The sequence below is a fragment of the Lepisma saccharinum genome, chromosome 14 (genome assembly GCF_977018435.1).
Source record: "Lepisma saccharinum chromosome 14, izLepSacc3.1, whole genome shotgun sequence".
NCBI lineage: Eukaryota > Metazoa > Arthropoda > Insecta > Zygentoma > Lepismatidae > Lepisma > Lepisma saccharinum.
This window is the reverse complement of record NC_139242.1, coordinates 45,066,949-45,087,360: the sequence shown is the minus strand read 5'-3', so window position 1 is coordinate 45,087,360 and position 20,412 is coordinate 45,066,949. Positions and strand designations below refer to the sequence as shown.

The 20,412-nt window shown below is 34.7% G+C and overlaps 1 protein-coding gene across 2 annotated transcripts in view; it reads left to right on the top strand.

Moving 5' to 3' along the window:
- Window positions 1–20,412, top strand: part of rad50 (DNA repair protein rad50) — a 112,629-nt gene that overhangs the window by 503 nt on the left and 91,714 nt on the right. The window contains exons 2-5 of one of the 2 annotated variants that reach the window (XM_083135504.1): window positions 8,993–9,147; window positions 9,524–9,628; window positions 11,285–11,434; window positions 13,429–13,544. In XM_083135504.1, the coding sequence (XP_082991630.1) occupies window positions 9,019–9,147; window positions 9,524–9,628; window positions 11,285–11,434; window positions 13,429–13,544 (500 nt within the window). In that variant the 5' untranslated portion in view covers window positions 8,993–9,018. The remainder of the gene's footprint in view (window positions 1–8,992; window positions 9,148–9,523; window positions 9,629–11,284; window positions 11,435–13,428; window positions 13,545–20,412) is intronic. The other variant, XM_083135505.1, reaches the window with a different exon arrangement.

The following is a 20,412-nucleotide window of genomic DNA, read 5'->3' as shown; positions in this document are numbered from 1 at the left end:
TTCGTACACTTAATAATATAAAAGAAAAAAGTATGTTCAGAGCAAATTGACTGACAGTTCTAATACTTTGATGCGTATCCTTTGGCTTTAATTACTGCTTGACACCTGTTCTTCATAGAATTAACCCGTTTCCGACATGTTTCAGAGCTTATTTTATTCCACTCGGCTTGCACAACAGTTTTGAACTCTTGTTTGGGCTTGACGCCTGCTTTATGGACTCGCCTCTTCAAAATTACCCATAAATGCTCAATGGGATTTAAGTCTGGACTTTGAACTGGTGTTTGTAGTAGTTTGGGCACTTTCCATATTAGCAAATTCATGTTAACTTGCGCCTTATGCTTATTGTCATTGTCTTGTTGGAATCTGTAGATAGGCGGCATGTCCATATTTTGGGAACTCTGCTTTACATTGTTCTTCAATATGTCCAAATAGACACATGCATCCATGATACCATCAATAAAGTGGATGGTACCAACACCTTTGGACGACATACAGCCCCAAATCATTAATGATCCACCACCGTGTTTAACTGTTGGAACTGTGTTAATGTGATCATTGTCTTTATTTGATTTTCTCCAGACCCTATTTATCCCATCTGACCCGTATATATTAATCTTGGACTCGTCTGACCATATGACACTATCCCAAAATACCTTGTCCTTGTGGATGTGCTCTTTCGCGAATGAAAGTCTATTCGGAGCGATTTTACAATACAGGGAATTTCTCCATTTTGTTTGAAATTCGGCATACTCACTAATTTTGGCCCCCTAATCACGAATCTGCAGTCAAAATTTGGCGCTCACATGTGGAAATAGCAAAATAATCGAAATTAAGTTCTTATTTCCACACCCTCGATTTCCGAATTTCCCGCCGGTTCCGGGCTCCGCCCCTGGGGTAATCGACCTACCGCCCCCAACCGCTATCGCGGCCCCGCCTCCGCTCCGCTCCGGCTTCCCGCCTATATCTATAGACTCCCTGTTAAGGGCATGTTAGAAAGTGGCCGGATTCACCTGCCCCAAATAAGCGCCAAATTTATACGTGAGCGCCAAATTTTAAGTGCAGATTCGTGATTAGGAGACCCAAATTAGTAAGTAACCGAAAATTCAAACAAATTGGAGAAATTCCCTGTATTGTTAAATTATACCGTCTATTCCTGCGATTCACCTTATTTACATATGGCCTCTTTCGTGGTATTCTGCCATGATATCCATGCTTCCACAAGGCACGTCGAACAGTTTGATCGGACATCATCTTGCCAGCAACATTTTCTACTAACGGTCGTAACTGAGGAACACTTAGTCGGGTTTTTTTTTCGCACTCTTTTTAAAATAAAGTGTTCATCACATTTATTCAACCGTCTCTCTTTTGGTTTTCTCGGCACATTCTGTGTTGAACCTTCCTCTCTAAATTTGTTTACTACGTATTGAACTGTGGAGTGTGATTTATTGACTGTTTGTCCAATTTTTCTTAACGAATAACCTCTAAGAACCAAATTTATAATAACATTCTTCAGATCGGAACTAAGTTCCTTCACCTTGCCCATTTCGAACACGCTGATAGACAGACAATAGGCCTACAACAATACCTACGCCATCATTCCGCTTGACGGGAAGCATGCCTGCATGTTCAAACTTGTTACGAAGTTGCAAACTGCACGAAATTGCCCGAATAGTGGTGGCTCTGTATGAGAGGAAGATTGAAACTCTTGCCTGTACGAATAACAATGTTGCATGAAACAGCGTGTTTTTCTCTTTTCACACAAATTATATGCTCTGTTTATACACTTTGAACATACATTTTTATTGACATTTGTTGGTGAAACCTTCATTAACATTAATTTCCAGATACATATGAAAACGATTATATTTACTAATAGATATGACATTTTTGCCTTGGAAATTCTATGTGTACGAATAACAATGTTACATACTGTATTATATTAATTGTAGAATTTTTAGTGGTACTTGTTTACTATCCTTCGGACACATTTATTTAATTTTACAGAAGAAACTACTTACTGTAATAAGTTCCTGTAGCATTGTCGAACATCGGGAAGGTGTTTTCTGTGATGTGGGAATGTTTCATAGCTGAAATTCATGTTGTTTGTTGAAAATTAATTCTTCGACGGAGAATAGCGTTTGACGCGTACACCTTCGCACACCATCATGCGTCGTGATTGTGTTTTGTTCATGTTCATTGGGTATCCAGTGTTTCGAACTGTCTGCGTTTGCAAAGAGAGTTAGAAGGATGGCGTGTCCTGGATGCGTGGTGAAGTTTGTACCGGGTGTGGAGGATCCAGGGGGTTTTAATTGCGAACCAATGGCACTAGCCCCATGAACCATTAGCACTAGCCCCACAAACCATTGGCACGTGGTTAGGTTAGGAAACAGTTTAAATTTGGTGTCATGTTAGTATCAGGATCTAGAAATTGGAAATAATTGCGAAAAGGCCTACCAGAAAGAAGTACTGGTAATGTGAAAAATTGCAATTAATTTCATCAAAACAACGTTGATTCACCTTCAGGAATGTTCCGCGAAGCAGATACGTAAGTACGAATGTCAAAAATTGACGAAACGAAAAAATTAGAGGTGTCCGAAGGATAGTAAATTTTTACCGATATTGCAAGCAAAGCGAGCATTACATTTTCCGAAATGTATTTTTATTTATAAATTTTGATATCAAGAGGGGAAATTGCCCCTGTGTTGTCCCTGCAGGTGCTCTTGGCCGTTTGAATGAAATTAGGCAAGAAAGACGTGGAAACTAATACCATCTCGAGTATCCTTTTGTCCTGCTACTCTTAGATTCTACTAGTCTTGCTTTCTTTTACTTCAATGTTTAACCCCGCTAGAATTGATTTCTGTCCCAGTTTGGGGATTGTGGTTGCACCACTGCACCCCCATCCCCCGTAGTTGCTTTTAACTTTTATCGCCATGAAAATACTTAATTCTCTTTAAGAGTATAATATCGTTTAATGAAGATTCTTCTACACTAAATTTCTAGGTGAAAGTACACGTATAACAATGTAGGAACATGGACGAATGCCAACCTAAAAAGTATATATTTCACACATATAATTTCATTTCAGTCACAGCAATTTACATTAATGCTATAGTTTCAAATTCAAGTTGTGTTTTTGAGGGGGCAACACTATTATCGGGTAATATGCCCCTTGGAAAAATACCTTGTTTGTCCCTCCATTGGAAAAATCTTACCCCCCTCCCTGTCTGCATGCCAATCATGATATTCATACTGTATTTTTTGTTGGACGTTCCAGATATATAAGTATTTTATTCATAGTAATGAAATTCAAGCATTCATAGATTATTACAATCACTGTAAGAATCCAACAGGGGAAAAAATACATTTACAGGGTGGCGCATGATATGATCCACCATTTGTTTTTTGTTTTCTTCAGATCTGAGATGAGGAATGACGTCATGTGTGCCAACAGCAGTTGCAGTAGTCATTGGAAATATCGTGTGATGAAAACTGAAGCGTAGTGCATCCACCTGTCCCCAGGGGGCTAGAGTATACAACATGGCGGACAAAGGAGGACTTACGACGGAACAGCGATCAGCAACTGTGCTATTTTTCGCCGAAACGAAGAGCATTGTGGGAACTCAGAGGCGCTTTCGTGCACATTTCCAAACTCGGTGGCCCCCTCGAGTAAAACGATGCACAAACTGCATGAAAAGTTTCTAGTGGAAGGAACAGTACTGGAATCAAAGCGTGATTGCCGTAAACCTGTGCGTTCGCCTGAGAATATTGAAGCCGCCCGCGTCGCTGTGCAGAGAAGTCCTGGCAAATCGACCAGAAAAGCAGCGACACAACTTGGGATATCAAGACGTTCTGTTCAAAGAATTTTTAAAAGTGATCTCCACATGTATCCGTACAAGATTACCGTGGTGCAAAAACTCACAAATGAATAGAAACAGAAGAGATTGACCTTCGCTAATTGGACCGAGGGTAACAATGCAACACTGTACAACGTGTGGTTCTCTGACGAGGCGCACCATTTGGATGGTGTGGTTAACAAACAAAATGTGCACTTTTGGGCAGCTGAGAATCCACGAGTGCTTCATGAAAAAGTTAGCCATGCACCGAAGGTTACGGTCTGGGCCGCTATCTCCAGTCATGGTCTGATCGGACCCTTTTTCTTTGAGGAGACAGTAAACAGTGAACGTTACTTGACCATGCTCCGCAATAGTTTTATTCCATAGCTTCTTGCCACAGCTTTACTGTTCAATACGCAGTGGTTTATGCAAGACGGCGCAAGGCCACACACAGCAAATATTGTGCTGGATTTTTTGCACGACATTTTCAATCTTCGTGTAATTTCAAACAGATTTTCTGATCGTATCGCTGGTGGACAATCCTGGCCTACATATAGCCCAGATCTCAACCCCTGTGATTATTTTCTTTGGGGTTTTTTGAAGGACAAGATTTTCGGGAAAAACCTCAAGATTTAATGGAACTGCGAAGACTTATTATTCAGGCTTGCAGTGAAATTACGGAATCCATGTGCCGTAGGGTAATTGGAAATATTAGTGTTCACTTGACAGAGGTTAAAAGTCAAAACGGTGGCCATATTGAGCAGGTATTTCAGTAGTACGTTTTTCCAAAGTATAACCTTTGTGTCATTTATGTTTCATTGAGAGATTCTTTATAATATAGTTTTTATTCAACAACAAAATGGTGGATCATTTCGTGCGCCACCCTGTAGTTTATTGACCGGTGAGCTAAGTAAACGCAGGCTAGGCCGTAAGATTTGTAGGGGGTGTAAAATCACATGGAAGGTCAAAACAAGTCAGGACACAATAACTATAAAATACCTTCCCGTTAATCATCCGTTAGTAGAATTATGCACAAAAGTATTTACCATGCCACACTGCAATAATTGTGTCTTTGACTCTCAGGAAAGGAATGTCTGTATGTACTCCTTGACATCTTCACTGTTAGCCAGTAGCTAAATAAATATATGAAACGTATCCACCAGCATTCTTGACCCGAAATGGAATTGGTTGTCTAGCATTTTGGGTGGTTGACTAAATTTCTTCTCACGATTACTGATTTGTCTATGCATAAGTACCAGTGATGTGTGGTGACCCTGGCTCTTGGTGTAGCAACTGATTATGGGTAGTATTTAAATCATCCTGCTACCCCCTCACCCACCCCAACACACACCAAAATGCATAGATGGCAATATTGTTTCAATACAGACGAAAGAATTTAGCTCAAAACCTGAATCCTCTATGAAGTTTCACTAAAAAAATTCAACAGTCCACATCATTACAATTAAATAGATACAACAGAGATGCTAAATAAACAAATAGAAACTAGAAAGAGGTGTTATGGTGGTCATAAAATCCCTCTTTGTACTTAATTTTCTTAAAAGATAAGTAATTGTAATTATTTTCCTACCAATTTTGACATTCAAAATGCTTTTTCAGCAGCCTCACCTATTAGTCCAGTAAAAGTAGGCAAAATGTCAGAAAAGAATGGAAAAAATTCCAACAGAGATAAAAATTGGTAGATATCACCAGTATGGTATTTCAAACAACATACTAAAAATCCCTGACAATCCGAGTTGTGCTCTGGCCGCCATATTGGAAAATGGCGGATGAACGATGATGTTTGATCATAATTACTTTATTAACTAAAAATGGTGAAGGTTGAGCCGAAAATGTGTTCAGACATAAATTATAGAAAATAAAATTTCTATAACTGTAAGAAGATAATTTTTTGTCATTTAACCAACCTATCTAATAATGTAAAAAATAAATTTAACCAATATAATCCAATAATGTAAAAAATAAATGTAACTCTGTGGAAACTTTTCCCATTATTTTGTAATCAAATTTGCCTGGTGTTTATTAAGTTTTACACTTTTATTTCGTGACTTGTAACGAATAATATATATTACTGACCAAGCTTCTTCCAATCCGCTTCCCCTCATCATGTATTCTATCGCTCCCATGTACGACATAAGCATGTGGAATCCACCTAGACGAAGGACAACTGACGACAGATCTCCGTTGTCTAGAGAAGCCGCAACAATTTCAGAGGCTTTCAGATATAGAGGTTGGTCGAAAGTAACAATACATGTCTTTTGACCACGTTTCATGCATTCTTCAACTGCGAACATAAGGGATTAGTATATGGCATCTGGACTTGTCGTCAGCAGCTTTACAAATGGTAATATACTTATTTCAGAAATGTGATATTCATTGCTACCTTCAGTGGCAAGCTCCATACAACCACTCCAACTTGGACTTGGTGACAAGGTAAGGTGATTTCCACACATCCATACAAAATCATGAAGTGATGCAACATGCACTGATGGTGCTACCTGTTTGGCGTATTCAATTTCTTTAATATTGATTTTCTGCAGGCCACGGACAGCAGGCACAACGTATGTGTGTAATGGAACATTACCAAATTTGGCAAGATAACATTCTGGTGGTTGCTTCTTCAATCAAACAATTTCTTTTCTGGGATGAACAGATCTTGCAGGAGTAGTGCACATAATGCTCCCCATATTGTGGAAAGTTCCTAGTCCATCCAAGGTCCGAACATTGATGTCTGCATTATCAAAAACAAACTGATTCAATAATTCCTTGTCAGCAACAATTTCCTCATCACTTAACATTGCAGAACTAAGATACAATACGGCTTCATTGTAGGATGAACATAAACCCATGCTTGATAACGTATCAATAATATTTCTTGAACCAAAATGTTTATGTAGATGAACTGCAAGTCCAATCTGAATCATTGAATTGAATGACCGTGGTCTTACTGCTGATATAATAGCATGCTCAATACACACACATTATATTTTGATGGAGTCTTCATTTCCTTTTATTCGTTTCATAATCACACCCTCTGTAAAGACCCTTAATGTCTCTGGAACCATATCATCAACTGTCTTCAAGCATTAATGTGGATTTGGATACATGTTATGTTTGGATATGTTTCAGATCGTATATCTTCCCGAATTATTGCGACAATTCTAAGTCTTTCGTTCTTTGGATCTTCTTCTTTCTGTGTGTACTAACTTTTGGATAATATTTTATATCCTGTATCACGGAAACATACTGTAGCGGTTTGCCCTTTACTATTTTTATTATCATGTCTTCTCTATAGTGATCACATAGGTGTTTCTTAAGAGTTTTTTCTGAGACATCAGTATCTTATGGAAGATATTCCTTCATCTTCGTCATAAGTTAATTCATCATCGAGTACTGACACTCGTCGTTATCATTATCAAGGTATATCATTATAACTGCAGAAATGCTATAGAATACACTCATCTTCAGGCTTACCACGTTTTTCCGATGTAGGTGAGGATGTGTAAAATTTAGTGAAACAAGGATGGTGATAACCTAGCCTCAACTGCAACTAGATCAATAATGGTACGAATTCGATCAAGCACTGTCCTTCCCCATTCATCTTTCCTCTTGATGGCAGCTTCATTGATTTGATCCTTGAATGTTAAGGATCGAACTTCAAATATTTTAACTCGTCTGTTCACATTCTTTTTCGTTTCTGCTTGAAAATCACAAACTTCACTGCAAAACAAGCAATCACGTTTGAAGTCAAATATATGTACTGCTGATCGAAGGAGTATTGAATTTTGTGGCGAACGATTACTTGCAGCAGTAATACTACTCTCACGAGTATAGTCTTTACGGCACTTAATATGTAACCTCACATTCGTCTCAATTTCCAATGTCTCAAATATTCCATCCTTTCGACGTAAACTGCTGCTCTTTATAGCATTTAAGCCTTTTATCACAACCACAGTGTCACCTTCACTCAACGTTTGTTCACAAATAATACAATATTGGGTTATATCCATTGTTGCCTTGCCAAAAAGGTTATTCAGTTTGTTTTCCGATGATCACATACATTACATCCAAGTTCCACAGTGGGCAGCACCTGTAAAGAAATTACATATATTATTAACAGTGAAATGGTTGGTTAAATCACAAAAATTTATCTTCTTGCTGTTATTGGAAATTTCATTTTCTTTAATTTATGTCTGAACACATTTTCGGTCAGCCTTCACCATTTTTAGTTAATAAAGCAATTATGATCAAACGTCATCGTTCATCCGTCATTTTCCAATATGGCGGCCAGAGCACAACTCTGATTGTAGGGGACTTTTAGTATGTTGTTTGAAATACCATATTGGTGATATCTACCAATTTTTATCTCTGTTGGAATTTTTTCCATTCTTTTTTCTAATTTGCCTGGACTATATGTTAAAAACCTTTTGGTTGGGCCTATGTATGCAAGCATCCAGAGAGAGAGGGACAAGCAAGGAATTTTAAGAAAGCACTCTTTGAAAATAATAAACATGTGGAAGAAAGGTCTTGAGCTGAAATTATTTAGTAGTATCCTAGAATACTATCAGAGCCAAGGCCTTTGTCTCTATCAAGAGCAGGCCACAATCAACCTTCACATACAGGGTAGTGCGTGCAAAATTGACTTCACTTTGAAAATTACAAAATCGTTTTATTTTCTGTGATACTAATTTACATTATTTCACTTTTTTATGTGGTCAGAACATTTTTCTTCTGCATTAACTCACAGAATCTGCATGTAGCACCCTAACATACATAAACACACAGCTGAGTATTACTGTCCAAAACCTTGAAGACATGACCCAAGTACACATGAACTTTTTACCAAAAAACCTGATTTTTTGCAACTTTCATTTCAACTCCTTTAGTTATGATCAATTTTTATCTCCTCTGGGTAGACTATGTCCTATGCGAAGTAACAATTGTTATCACTTTACCTATTGTAGAAACCATAACAGAGTTATTTATTACTGTAATTTGTTAAACCAGATACCTGTTGGTATATTATTAATATGCAATCAGAACTGGAACTGCCAGTGTTGTTTGGTATTTTGAATGTATTTGTTCTCCAATGAGTTCAGTATTATAATTCATGTCTCAATTACCTTTACCTTCTTTTTTAGAAAGATAGTGTATTTTCCTAGAAAGAATGGCTCGAATAGAAAGACTGAAAATTCTTGGAATTAGGAGCTTCGGAGGTGAGGATGGTGATGCACAGTGGATTGATTTTCGTAATTCTTTGACCTTAATTCAAGGGCAAAATGGATGTGGAAAAACAGTAAGTAATTTCTGTACGTTCCAATTTTTTCATTATATGTTTTTTCCCTTAATTAACACCATAGTAAACATAGTAAATTGTGATAATCTTCATTTGTAATATACAGTGTTGCTTTATTTCGTATTAAGACATTAGAGCTGTAAATTAACAAAGGCTGCAATTATGTGTCACACCCTAAAATTCTGATTAAATTTACATGTTGATTTAAGTACACAATATCCAAGTCTTTCAAACGTTATCTAAAATCTACATCAATAAGGCAATGCATGTGACAAATATTAAAAAATGCTAATAATGGAATATGTGTGACTTTTATTTTCAACTCTTTAACTGTTGAATACTGTTTGTTTTCTATTTAATCTCTTCTATCTTACAGACCCTAATTGAATCCTTGAAGTATGCTACAACAGGGGATTTTCCTCCAGGAACAAATAAAGGACAGACATTTGTACATGATCCAAAAATGGCTCATTCAGTTAAAGTATGTACATTGTTTATTTTTATTTTTCCTTTTTTAGGGAAAACTGTGTTATGCAAGGACGTATTTAGAGAGGGTCCAGACCCCCACCCCATAAGAATTACCAAGTACAAACAATTATAAAAATATACTTGTTTAGCATCTGTTGTATGATGGAGGGTTATTTATTTTTGCCAAACTTTTTGGAAGGCAAAGATTATATTGATATCATACGGCTTTGGATGACAATAACAAAGATGATTTATGCACACTAGTACCTATTATAATGTGCATAAATATTAATCAAGAACTTTAATTTTCATTATTTTCGTCAACTGGATCTAACATCCTTGTTTGTTATCCAATAAATATTCACTTCTTTTTCTATTTGACATTGATTTCCTTGCCAGAGCAGTTGTTTTTATACAAATGTTGGCAATTACAGATAAGCTAGGTAATCAAAATGTGTTGTTATATCTCTATTCTTGTACCATCTTTTTACATATTCGTGAAATAAGAGCAGTACAATGTTAATTTACATATTTTAATTAGGGCTGAGCCGATACTGATACCCTGACCATTTCCAGCTGATGCTGATGCCTATATAATTCCAGTTTAAAATAACAAAGACTAGTTACAGAGTCATAACAACTCATCACATCACATTCTATTAATTACATTAAATAACTCAAATTATTCTCATGTAGCATTATAGCACTTTAAAATGGCTTGTGAAATTTTATGTGAAATTCTTTCTACACCAAGAGGATGCAAAAAAAGATGATGAATAAGTTTTTGAAATGTTGCAAGCCTTTTAAAATTGTTGCAGTTACACCAAAAAATCGGTGTGTTGATTCAATTTCATGTAAACAACATTCTTATTGTTTGAGTTAACCTGGAGAGGGAGAAAAATGATCTAGAAATATATACAAATACAGATATATAATAATGCTCATTTGACCAGCTCTGTTTATGCCCTGCTGTCCATTATTCTCTGTCATTTCCAATAAAGCAAGTCACTGCAGTGTCGATATCGTCCAGCTGTCACACACAAAATTTACACAGAAGGGTAGGAATCTACAAGCCTTTCTCCTCACGGACACATTCATGCCTTTCCTAAGAACTCCAGAATCAGAGTTCCACCCCTAATTAATTTTATTCCCTGTTGTGCCTGATTCTAAATAGTGCACTGATTTATTGGAGTCTAGTTTTGAACTCTGTGATGTGTACCCCGGTGGGTTCCCATACAGCATCACAAGATGTAAGTAACACTATCGAAGAGTGATCCCGATTGGTTGCTCCAGCCTCGTAGCTAGATATTTCCCCCTAGCCTACCCCTCACTATTGGCCTGGGTTGCTCCCAGCACCAATGAGATTGATTGATTTGGTGTTTTAAGTTCACTTTGTGCACAGTAAGGATAATCCTGGACTGGAGATACAGTTTAAAGTGGGATCCAAACCACTATGTGCCTTCACCGGGTATTGATACCGAGACCTCTTGATTACAAGGCGACGATGAGCACCAATGAGAGAAGCTAGTAGTAGGATGTCATCTAATGTGCAAAAATAGTTAGAACCAAGTATTTGCAGATTTTGTTTCTGCAGCAGTAAGATATCTACAGAATTTAATTTTGGAATTTACATACGTTTTTTTTTTTTTTATTTATCTATTTATTGCAGATTATGGCACAAGTCAAGCTGCTTCTGAAGGACTTGAAAGGTGAGAGAGTGGTGGTGGTTCGTTCTTTGGAGGCCAATCAAAAGGCAAAGAGGCTGGAAGTGAAGTCGCTTGATAGCACCATAACAAGGACGAACAAAGTTACTGGGGAGGTAATATTTACTGTTCAATGAGAAAATGAAAAAGGTATGTAAGAGGGGCACACTGAAAGTAATGAGCAACATTTTTTTTAAAAATCAGAATCCATCAATACACGCAAACAAAATACATCATCACAAAATATAGACTTTACTGAATGCGTTGAGGTATTGTGACGTCATTAGCTTTGATCGCATGAGCGCAGCCAGTTGTTTCAAAATGGCTGACAGTGATGTTTCATTTCGACAACATGCTGTGATCAAATTCCTTGTTAGAGTGGGATACAAAGGGGTGCATTCTGGTTGAGCCTGAGGAAACCATAAATGCTCGCTGTTATATCCAAACACTTCACAAGCTCCATCATGCAATGCAGGATAAACATCCTGGAAAGAAAATCATCCTTCAACATGATAATGCACACCCGCACTCTGCTCAGTTCACCAGGGAAGAAATTCAAGAATATGGGGTGGGAACTTCTGCCTTACCCTCCCTACAGTCTCGACATTGTATCCTCTGACTATAATCTGTTCGTTTTTGTAAAGGAGCAGTTACGAGGCTAATGCTGCCAGATGGTGGAGGACATACAGAAAGCAGTGTGGCAGTGTCTGTGAGCAGCTGGGGCGGAGTTCTACCGTAAGGGTATTTTCAAGCTTCCAGATAGGTGGAAAAAATGCATTAAACGAAATGGAGATTTTGTTCAAAAGTAAATAAAAGTCTGTAGATTATAATGTAACATGTTTTTCTTTCATAAAACCAAAACTTGGTTCATGAAAAATCGTTGCTCATTACTTTCAGTATGACCCTCGTACAAGTGTTTCCTATTCTTTTGACCGTTTTCCATGAAATGGGTTAAAGCAAGAAGGAAGGTAAAAAGTTCAAAACATTAAAAGGTTTGAGATTGGCAGCTCACTGAAAAATGTTTTATGTTATAAACTCCTGGGAATATTGGGGAAAGCCCTAGAAATAGAGCCAAAATATGAAAATAAATTTTGGAGTAGGAACCATTTATAAGTTGTTTTTTCTTCCCACATTGTGGAATAATCTTTCAAGCAATTACTGTATGGAGTTAAAAAGGTCAGATTGTATGGCAGATAAACCTTATAACCATGAAGTTCTGAGCATGCTTAATGGTTTGAGCCACATTTTTGAATTATGGGTTGTCTTGATTAGTCCATCTGCATGTAAAGTGGGTTTTAAACCATTTTACTGTGCCTAGAAAAATGGGATAGGAAACTGCATGTGTGGAGAGGCCATAACATAAGATTTTACTTAACAGAGTATTGTGGTTTACAACATTAAAGGCCTTTGAGATATCTGTATGGATGACATCTACTTGTTTCTTTTCTTCTCAGCTAGTCCCTGCTGAGAGGTTAGTTACTGTGGCTCTTTCTAAGTACATGATTACATATAATTTTATAATTCTTTAAATGTTTTCTCTTGAAATACGGGGAAATTTGTACCGTTGAAACTAGTTCAACAGGAATATCCCGTTCTCTTGTGTGTGTGAGAGAGAGAAAGAGAGAGAGACATGGATAGATCGATGTATGTTTACAGAATGTAGCATAAACTTTTGACCAATATGAAACTATAAGTAAAGGTAGGGAGAACATGCTAGTTTAGGAGTTACAACAAAAAGAAATAAGAAAATATTATTAGCATTGCTAAGAACCACAATAAAAGATTCTCCATTTTTCTTCCTCCCAAAATGCCCATTGCCTAATTTTTTCCTTTATTATTATGAATTATTATTTGTGGTGTAATTTCAAATGTCATATAAAATTGTTCTTGTAATTCTTGACAGTACTGCTACCCTTTTTTCTCCTCTTTCCGATCCACACACTTCTACTGGCTAAGAACATTTTTCACCAGCTGTAACACTATTCTAGATTTTTTCTACTCCTATTTGACAATCAGTTTTATCATACTCTATGCCATCAAGACAGGTTTGTTTTTCATTTCCAGATTGTATGAAATGTTTATTACAATACGTATAATTTTCTTTTAACAGTCTGTGAGCATCAGTCACCGATGTGCAGATGTGAATTCTGAAATGTACCAAGCTCTGGGGGTCAGCAAAGCCATATTAAATAATGTGATATTTTGTCATCAGGAAGATTCTTGCTGGTAAGTTTCATACTGCTTTTTTCATCTATTTTTATATTTTAATGTTTTAGTGATCCATAGCCTGCACCTTTCAGGAAGATGTAGATCCAAATCTCACTCTTGCCCCTGCTACATATGATTTTTCACAGCTACTCCTGGCAAATGTTGGTGTTGTACTTTTAATAACTAGCACAGAAATTTTCTTCCTTTGGCCTCTCACCTTTCTTCATCAGCTTAATCTGATGATACATATTAGAGTACTGCATGGAACAACTTTCACTTGCTTGTACTCATTCAAGTCTCCCATGCTCGAGTGTATGACAATAAAAATAATACATTGTCATAACTACATTTGAAAATGGTTAGGCTAAGTCCAAAGTTCCACATTTGTGCTATATCTATAATAATTTAGTCATGATTGCTCAAAATTTTATTCATATAATGCAATGAAGTGGCTGAATTTACTATTTAAACTAATTTCATTAAATATGATGTTTAAAAAAGCCAATTTGTATATCATGACAAAATTATCAAATTGTGCAATATTCTGAATTCATATTCATAACAGTTATTTTTGACTGACAATATGAAAAAACAAATATCTTCCATCATATGTGTTATTTCAGGCAAGCAAGATAAGTTACATTCATTCATTCATACTTTATTGGTTTTAGCTGTTATACCAGCTCTACACCAAGTGTCCTAAAAATATGTCATGCATGACACTGTTACACAAATTACAAATTTTGAATATATACAGTTTTCTTATACATAATTTATCTACATCATTATCATACAAATTTAAAATTGATAATAAATACAATTGTTATATCTGGTGACTATCTCAAGTTACACATTTTGAATATTTACAATTTTCATATGTCTATATTAATATCATGAAAAAATCTACAAATGATAAATACAATTGTTACATCTGGTGACGATATTAAACAGGATAAAGAAGTTGGAAGAGGTATTCCTTTATTTATTAGATTCTTGAATAACATCTCCCTTTGAGTGGTATAAAGTGGACATTGAAATATAACATGATGAGCATCTTCCTGATCTAGATTGCACTTGCACATAGGTGAATTTACTAAATTAATTTTATATAAATGGTGATTTAAACGTATGTGACCTGATCTCAATCTTAGTATTAAAACTAAAAACTTTCTGGGTATATTAAATGTATAAAACCACGGAGTCTTATTGTTTAAATTTAGTACATTTTTATATGAATGACCCATATATGTAAATTTTTGTTTGACCCATATCTCCCAATCTTGTTGAATTTTGTTTTTAACTCTTGGTAACATATCTGTATATGATAATAATATATTCGTTCTGTGATCCATAATTCTTGCTTCTTTAGCATTTTTATCTGCCAGTTCATTATAATGAAACCCTGAATGTGCTGGTATATATGCAAAATGAATTGTCCTTCCCTCTGTAGTTAACTTACCATACAATCTTATTATGTAAAGTACCAATGCTGATGCCTTATATAACTTTTTATATGAAGATTGCACACTGTACAAAACACTTTTAGCATCTGTTAATATTAATATCCTTTTATCTGGAATATTATTAATGTACATCAATGCACGATATATTCCATATGCTTCTGCCGAGAAAATAAAACACTCTCCAGGTAGTCTAAACTTTTTAATATTTCCATTTGAAGAGTCAATAAAAGCACATCCTACTTCTTCTTTATTTTTTGATGCATCTGTGTATATGAATCTATAATTCTCCCAATTTTGTAAATATAATTGAATATTTGCATAACTTGTTAATGAAACATTCCTTACCGGTATTTGATCATATGAAATTTCATAAATTGGATGTTTGCTATGCATTATTATTGTAGAAAATAAATCTTGAAATTCTATTTTACATTGTAGGAAAGTTGAATATTGTCCCTTTATTTTGTTCTCTTGATATAAAATCCATTGGTCTTGCATAAGTTTATTTACTGGATGTTCTTGTGTTTCCCAGCACTTGAAAACGAATTTATTTGTAATCCATTTGCATCTATACTTAAAAGGTTTTTCTATGGATTCTAAATAAACTCCTACATTGGGAGCTGAATTCATGAGACCCAATGATCTCCTCAAGACTTTTCTTTCTAAACTATCTATCTTAGATAGAATTCTTTCTGTAGCATTTCCATATATGCTGCATCCGTATTCTAGCTTAGGCCTAAAAAAGTTTTTGTAAAATAAAAGCATTATTCTTGGGTGAGCACCCCAATTAGTATTTCCTAAAATTTTAAGCATGTTGAAAATTTTTTCACCTTTAGCTTGTAAATACCTTATATGATCCATCCACATTAATTTTCTATCAAAATTAATTCCTAAATATTTTATTTTATTTTGAAATGGAATACCAGCAATTTGTGTCAACGTATTTGGATATTTATGTTCACTTTTGTTATTAAAACATACAGCTGCTGACTTGTTCTGTGATATGATAAAGTTCATTCTCTCCAGCCAACATTTCACTTTATAAAAATTATTTTCTATTTTCTGAATACCTTCATATGGATTACAAAATGATCCTAATATACACAAGTCGTCTGCATACTGAATTATTTTTATTGTAGAATTATGAAATTGAAATATTCCTCTCATATATATATTAAATAATAATGGACTCAGTGGACTTCCCTGAGGTAATCCTTGTGAAGTGGTACGGGGCCCACTAAGTGTGTCCTGAAACCAAAATAATATTTTCCTATTTATCATCAAGTTCCATATTATCTTCATAATTATTTTCGGAGTATTTGTCTGATTTAACATATCAATTAATATATGAGGATCAACGCTATCATATGCACCTTGTATATCTATAAAGTGAGCAAATGTATATTGTTTCTTATACATTGCATTTTGAACATGCAATGTTAATGTTGATAATGCATCAATACAACCCTTGTTTAGCCTAAAACCGAACTGATAGGGATAAAAATATTGTTCTTTCTCAAAATACCACTCTAATCTTTTTAATAATAATCTTTCAAATATCTTCTCAATTGTAGGAGCCAACGTAATAGGTCGATATGATTCAGCTTCTTTCGGATCTTTAGTTGATTTAAGTATAGGTAGTATCAGATGTGTTTTCCAGTTTTGTGGCACATTTCCACTTCTCAGAATATTATTATAAATATTTACAAGTACTTTTAATGCATTGTCCGATTGATGTCCTATCATTTCATACGTTATTCCGTCGTATCCTGGAGCAGTTGATTTTATATTACTTAGAGTTTCTCTTAATTCTTGCAATGTTATTTTTGAATAAATTTCATCACTGGAACTTATATTATTTATAATCTCAGGTATTTTATTTCTTACATAACTAGGTGTAAACTTTTTTTCAAAATGTTCTTGCCAAATTGTTGTTATAGGTGAAACTCTAATTGTATGTCCTTTTTTAAGAAAATTTATTTTTTTCCAAATTGTGTTTGTTTTAACAGATGGTGATAATGATTCACAGAATTCTTCCCATGCTTGCCTTTTTGCTTTATTAAAGATACGTTTTGCTTTAGCAATTACTTGTTTTAAATTTATCCAATTATTTGGCAAAGGTTGTTCAGCAAATATTTCAGACAATCTTATTCTTTCTTCTTTTGCATCTTGACACTCATCATTCCACCAACTTATAGTAGGAAAGTTGTTTTTATTATTAATTTTCTTCCGTTTAGCTACAATATCCATTGCATATGTTATTAATTGTAAATAACGTTGACACGTTATGTTTTGTTCCTGCTTAATATCTTCCATTGAGATTTAAGAGTCCAAAATTATAGAATATAATTCCCAATCGATGTTTTTAACCTGCCACCTTCTAATTGGTAATGAATATATTTTAGGTACTGAGTGTGCATCATTTAACAGTGTAATGAAAATTGGCAAATGATCACTACCCCTATTCACAAAATCTACTTCCCAAAACAATTTATTTATTATATTATTTGACACAATAGTTAAATCTATGGCTGTTGGTGATTTACCATTCCATGGATAATGAGTAGCTGACCCATCGTTCATGAAATGTAATGATCGATCACTAATCCAGTCCAAAATACTACATCCTAATGCATCTCTATAATTACAACCCCATGCTTCATGATGAGCATTCATATCACCTGTGATAATGACATTGTCGTGGACATAATATAATAATTCATTAAAGTGTGTTACTTTAATATGTTGAGATTTATAACTCGATGGAATATAAATTGAAACTATTGTACACTCTAATGTGTTCATCTTAATTTTCACTGCTATTAATTCTACATTAAATAATTTTATCAACCCTAATGATTCTGGTAATGTTACTCTCTTAAATTTTATACTTTCATGTATATATAAACCTACACCTCTTGTATCTTTAGTATGTAAATTAGATATTAACTCGTAATGAGGTATTTGATAATATTGATGCTGTCTACCACGAAATTCGGACAAACTCAATATACCTGGATGATGCTCATCTATAATTTGTAATACTTCTAATCTTCTAGCTGTAAATGAATTTATATTCCATTGCACTATAAAAGACATACCTATTGATCCTCTTCTACAAGTTTAACTTTCTGATAATATTGCAATTATCTTTCCTATAATTTGTTGCATTGAAATTAAAATCTTCTGTTTCTTCCTGGAATCATTTAAATCACGAACTGATTCAATCATGTCTGGTAAAAGGTCCAACAATGACTGATATATTTCCTTTTGTCTACAAGAAACTGATTTACGATCCGAATATCTTCTGCAATTTATATTGTCCATATCTTGTTCTTGCTTACTATAAGGGGATTCTCTCAAATATACTGGATATTTGTATTTTATTTGTTCTTTTTCTGTGTCTGATGAGGATGAAGAATCCACGTTCACATCCTTTTTGTTTTCCCGTGGGAGTTGTACAATACGTCTTGTAGCCGTTTTCATAATCTTCTTTGGAGGTGATGTAACAACTTTGCTGTATTGTACTCTCATTTTTTGACCACTATTCTCTTTTGCTATTTTCTTTTGTTCCGCCATTTGAGTTACAAAACTCGCACAATAACTCTCTCTGCCCTCCTTGCAACTATCACTTGTTGGTGCATTCTTCTCATTCACATAACTCTTTTTGATGGGAGGGAATTCCAATCCGCTTCTTCGAACAGTTTCATGTTGAAATTGATCCCTAAATAATTTAATTTTTTGTTCACATGATATATTTTTTTGAATTATTTCCCGTCACAATACCTTTTGCTTCATAGTATGAGATGTTTTTCTCGGCCATAATAATTTGAATTTGCTTTTCATCCTGATATTTTGAGCACATTTTGTTGCAAGCGTTATGATCTCCTTTGCAATTTATACATGTTTCACTCATTTCGCAGTTTCCTTCGTGATAATCTTGGCCACATTTATAACACAATTTTTTACCCTTGCACTGTTGACCTGTGTGAGCAAATCTGAAACATCTATTACATTGCAACACTGGTTTCACACGTGGCACTACCTCAACTATTTGTTTTCCAACTGCTATGTATTGTGGTAAAACTGTCCCCTTAAAAGTTACACATAAGACTTGAGTAGGTTCAAGCTTAAATGACCCATCATTCCGCCATATTTTCTTCTTCATTCTTTCCATCTTAGTCACTAGCACTGGGCTTTCTATACTGCTTTCCAAATACTGCATTTCAAATTCTGTGGGTATTCCAAACACAAGGCCTTCCTTCTCCACTAAAGATTTAGGAATTCTGGCATTTACTCCTAACTTGTCTAATAACACTTTATTTTTCACAAAGTTATTAGCTTCTTGTGACGTGTTGAATAATGCTCGAACTCTATTTCGTCCACTTCGATCTACATACTTTACTTTCACATTATTATCCATCAACATATATCCAACTTTAACTGGATGCAAATTTCCTAACTGTTGGTTTCTACTTTCTATTATCACTAAATAGGGTTCGTTGGCACCTATGTCATACTGGTATATTTTTTCTTCATGATTGGTAGTGTGTTCCATCCTAGAACTTTTGTTACCCATTTCATTTTGTATTGTATTGTTCTTTCTTTTATTCGGCCCATTTACTTTGTGTGAAATGTCCATGACATCATTTACATCATTTTCTTCATGTTTTGAATCAGATGATATTATATCAATATTATCACTGGTTATAGTATTATTGCATATAGCACTATGTCCGTCCTCATCAATATTGCTTCCCTTTTGATCCATTATGATAAATAAACGAGACAGTTAAAGCACATCTCTAATACAATCCAAAGGGATATTGAACGTCTTAAATTGTAATAGATTTGATTATTATCAATCAACTTTTGTCCTTTTCTATCACAATAGATAATAATCTAAACACTACTTAATCTTACTACACAAGTCCTTCAATTAAATCCACATAACATTCGATTCAATGTAGCGAATAATCTTGCTTATTGAACCAATACGCCATTTTTTCACTCCAAAAAACACTCATCCCACATTCACATTTCCAAAATCACTTTCCAACTACTCAAGTAAAATATATTGAATTCGCATGCAAGAAAGAAAAAAACAGATAAGTTACATTCAAATTTATAATTAAATTTATTGAAATTATGTACATTTGCATTGACATCAAGGTTTATATACAAAGGTCAACTCTTTAAAATTGTTCAATGTCTTATATGATGTCATACTTGGTATTTTATATCAACATTCAAAAAATGGTAATTGTAATCATTAGATAAGTATATTGTGATATACATAGTAAAATAGCTGTAACAGAGCAAATATGTACATTTACAACACAAACATTCAAGCTGTTAAGCACTTATGGACAAAAATATAAAACAAAAACAATTGAAGATAACATACTAAAAAATCTGGCTTG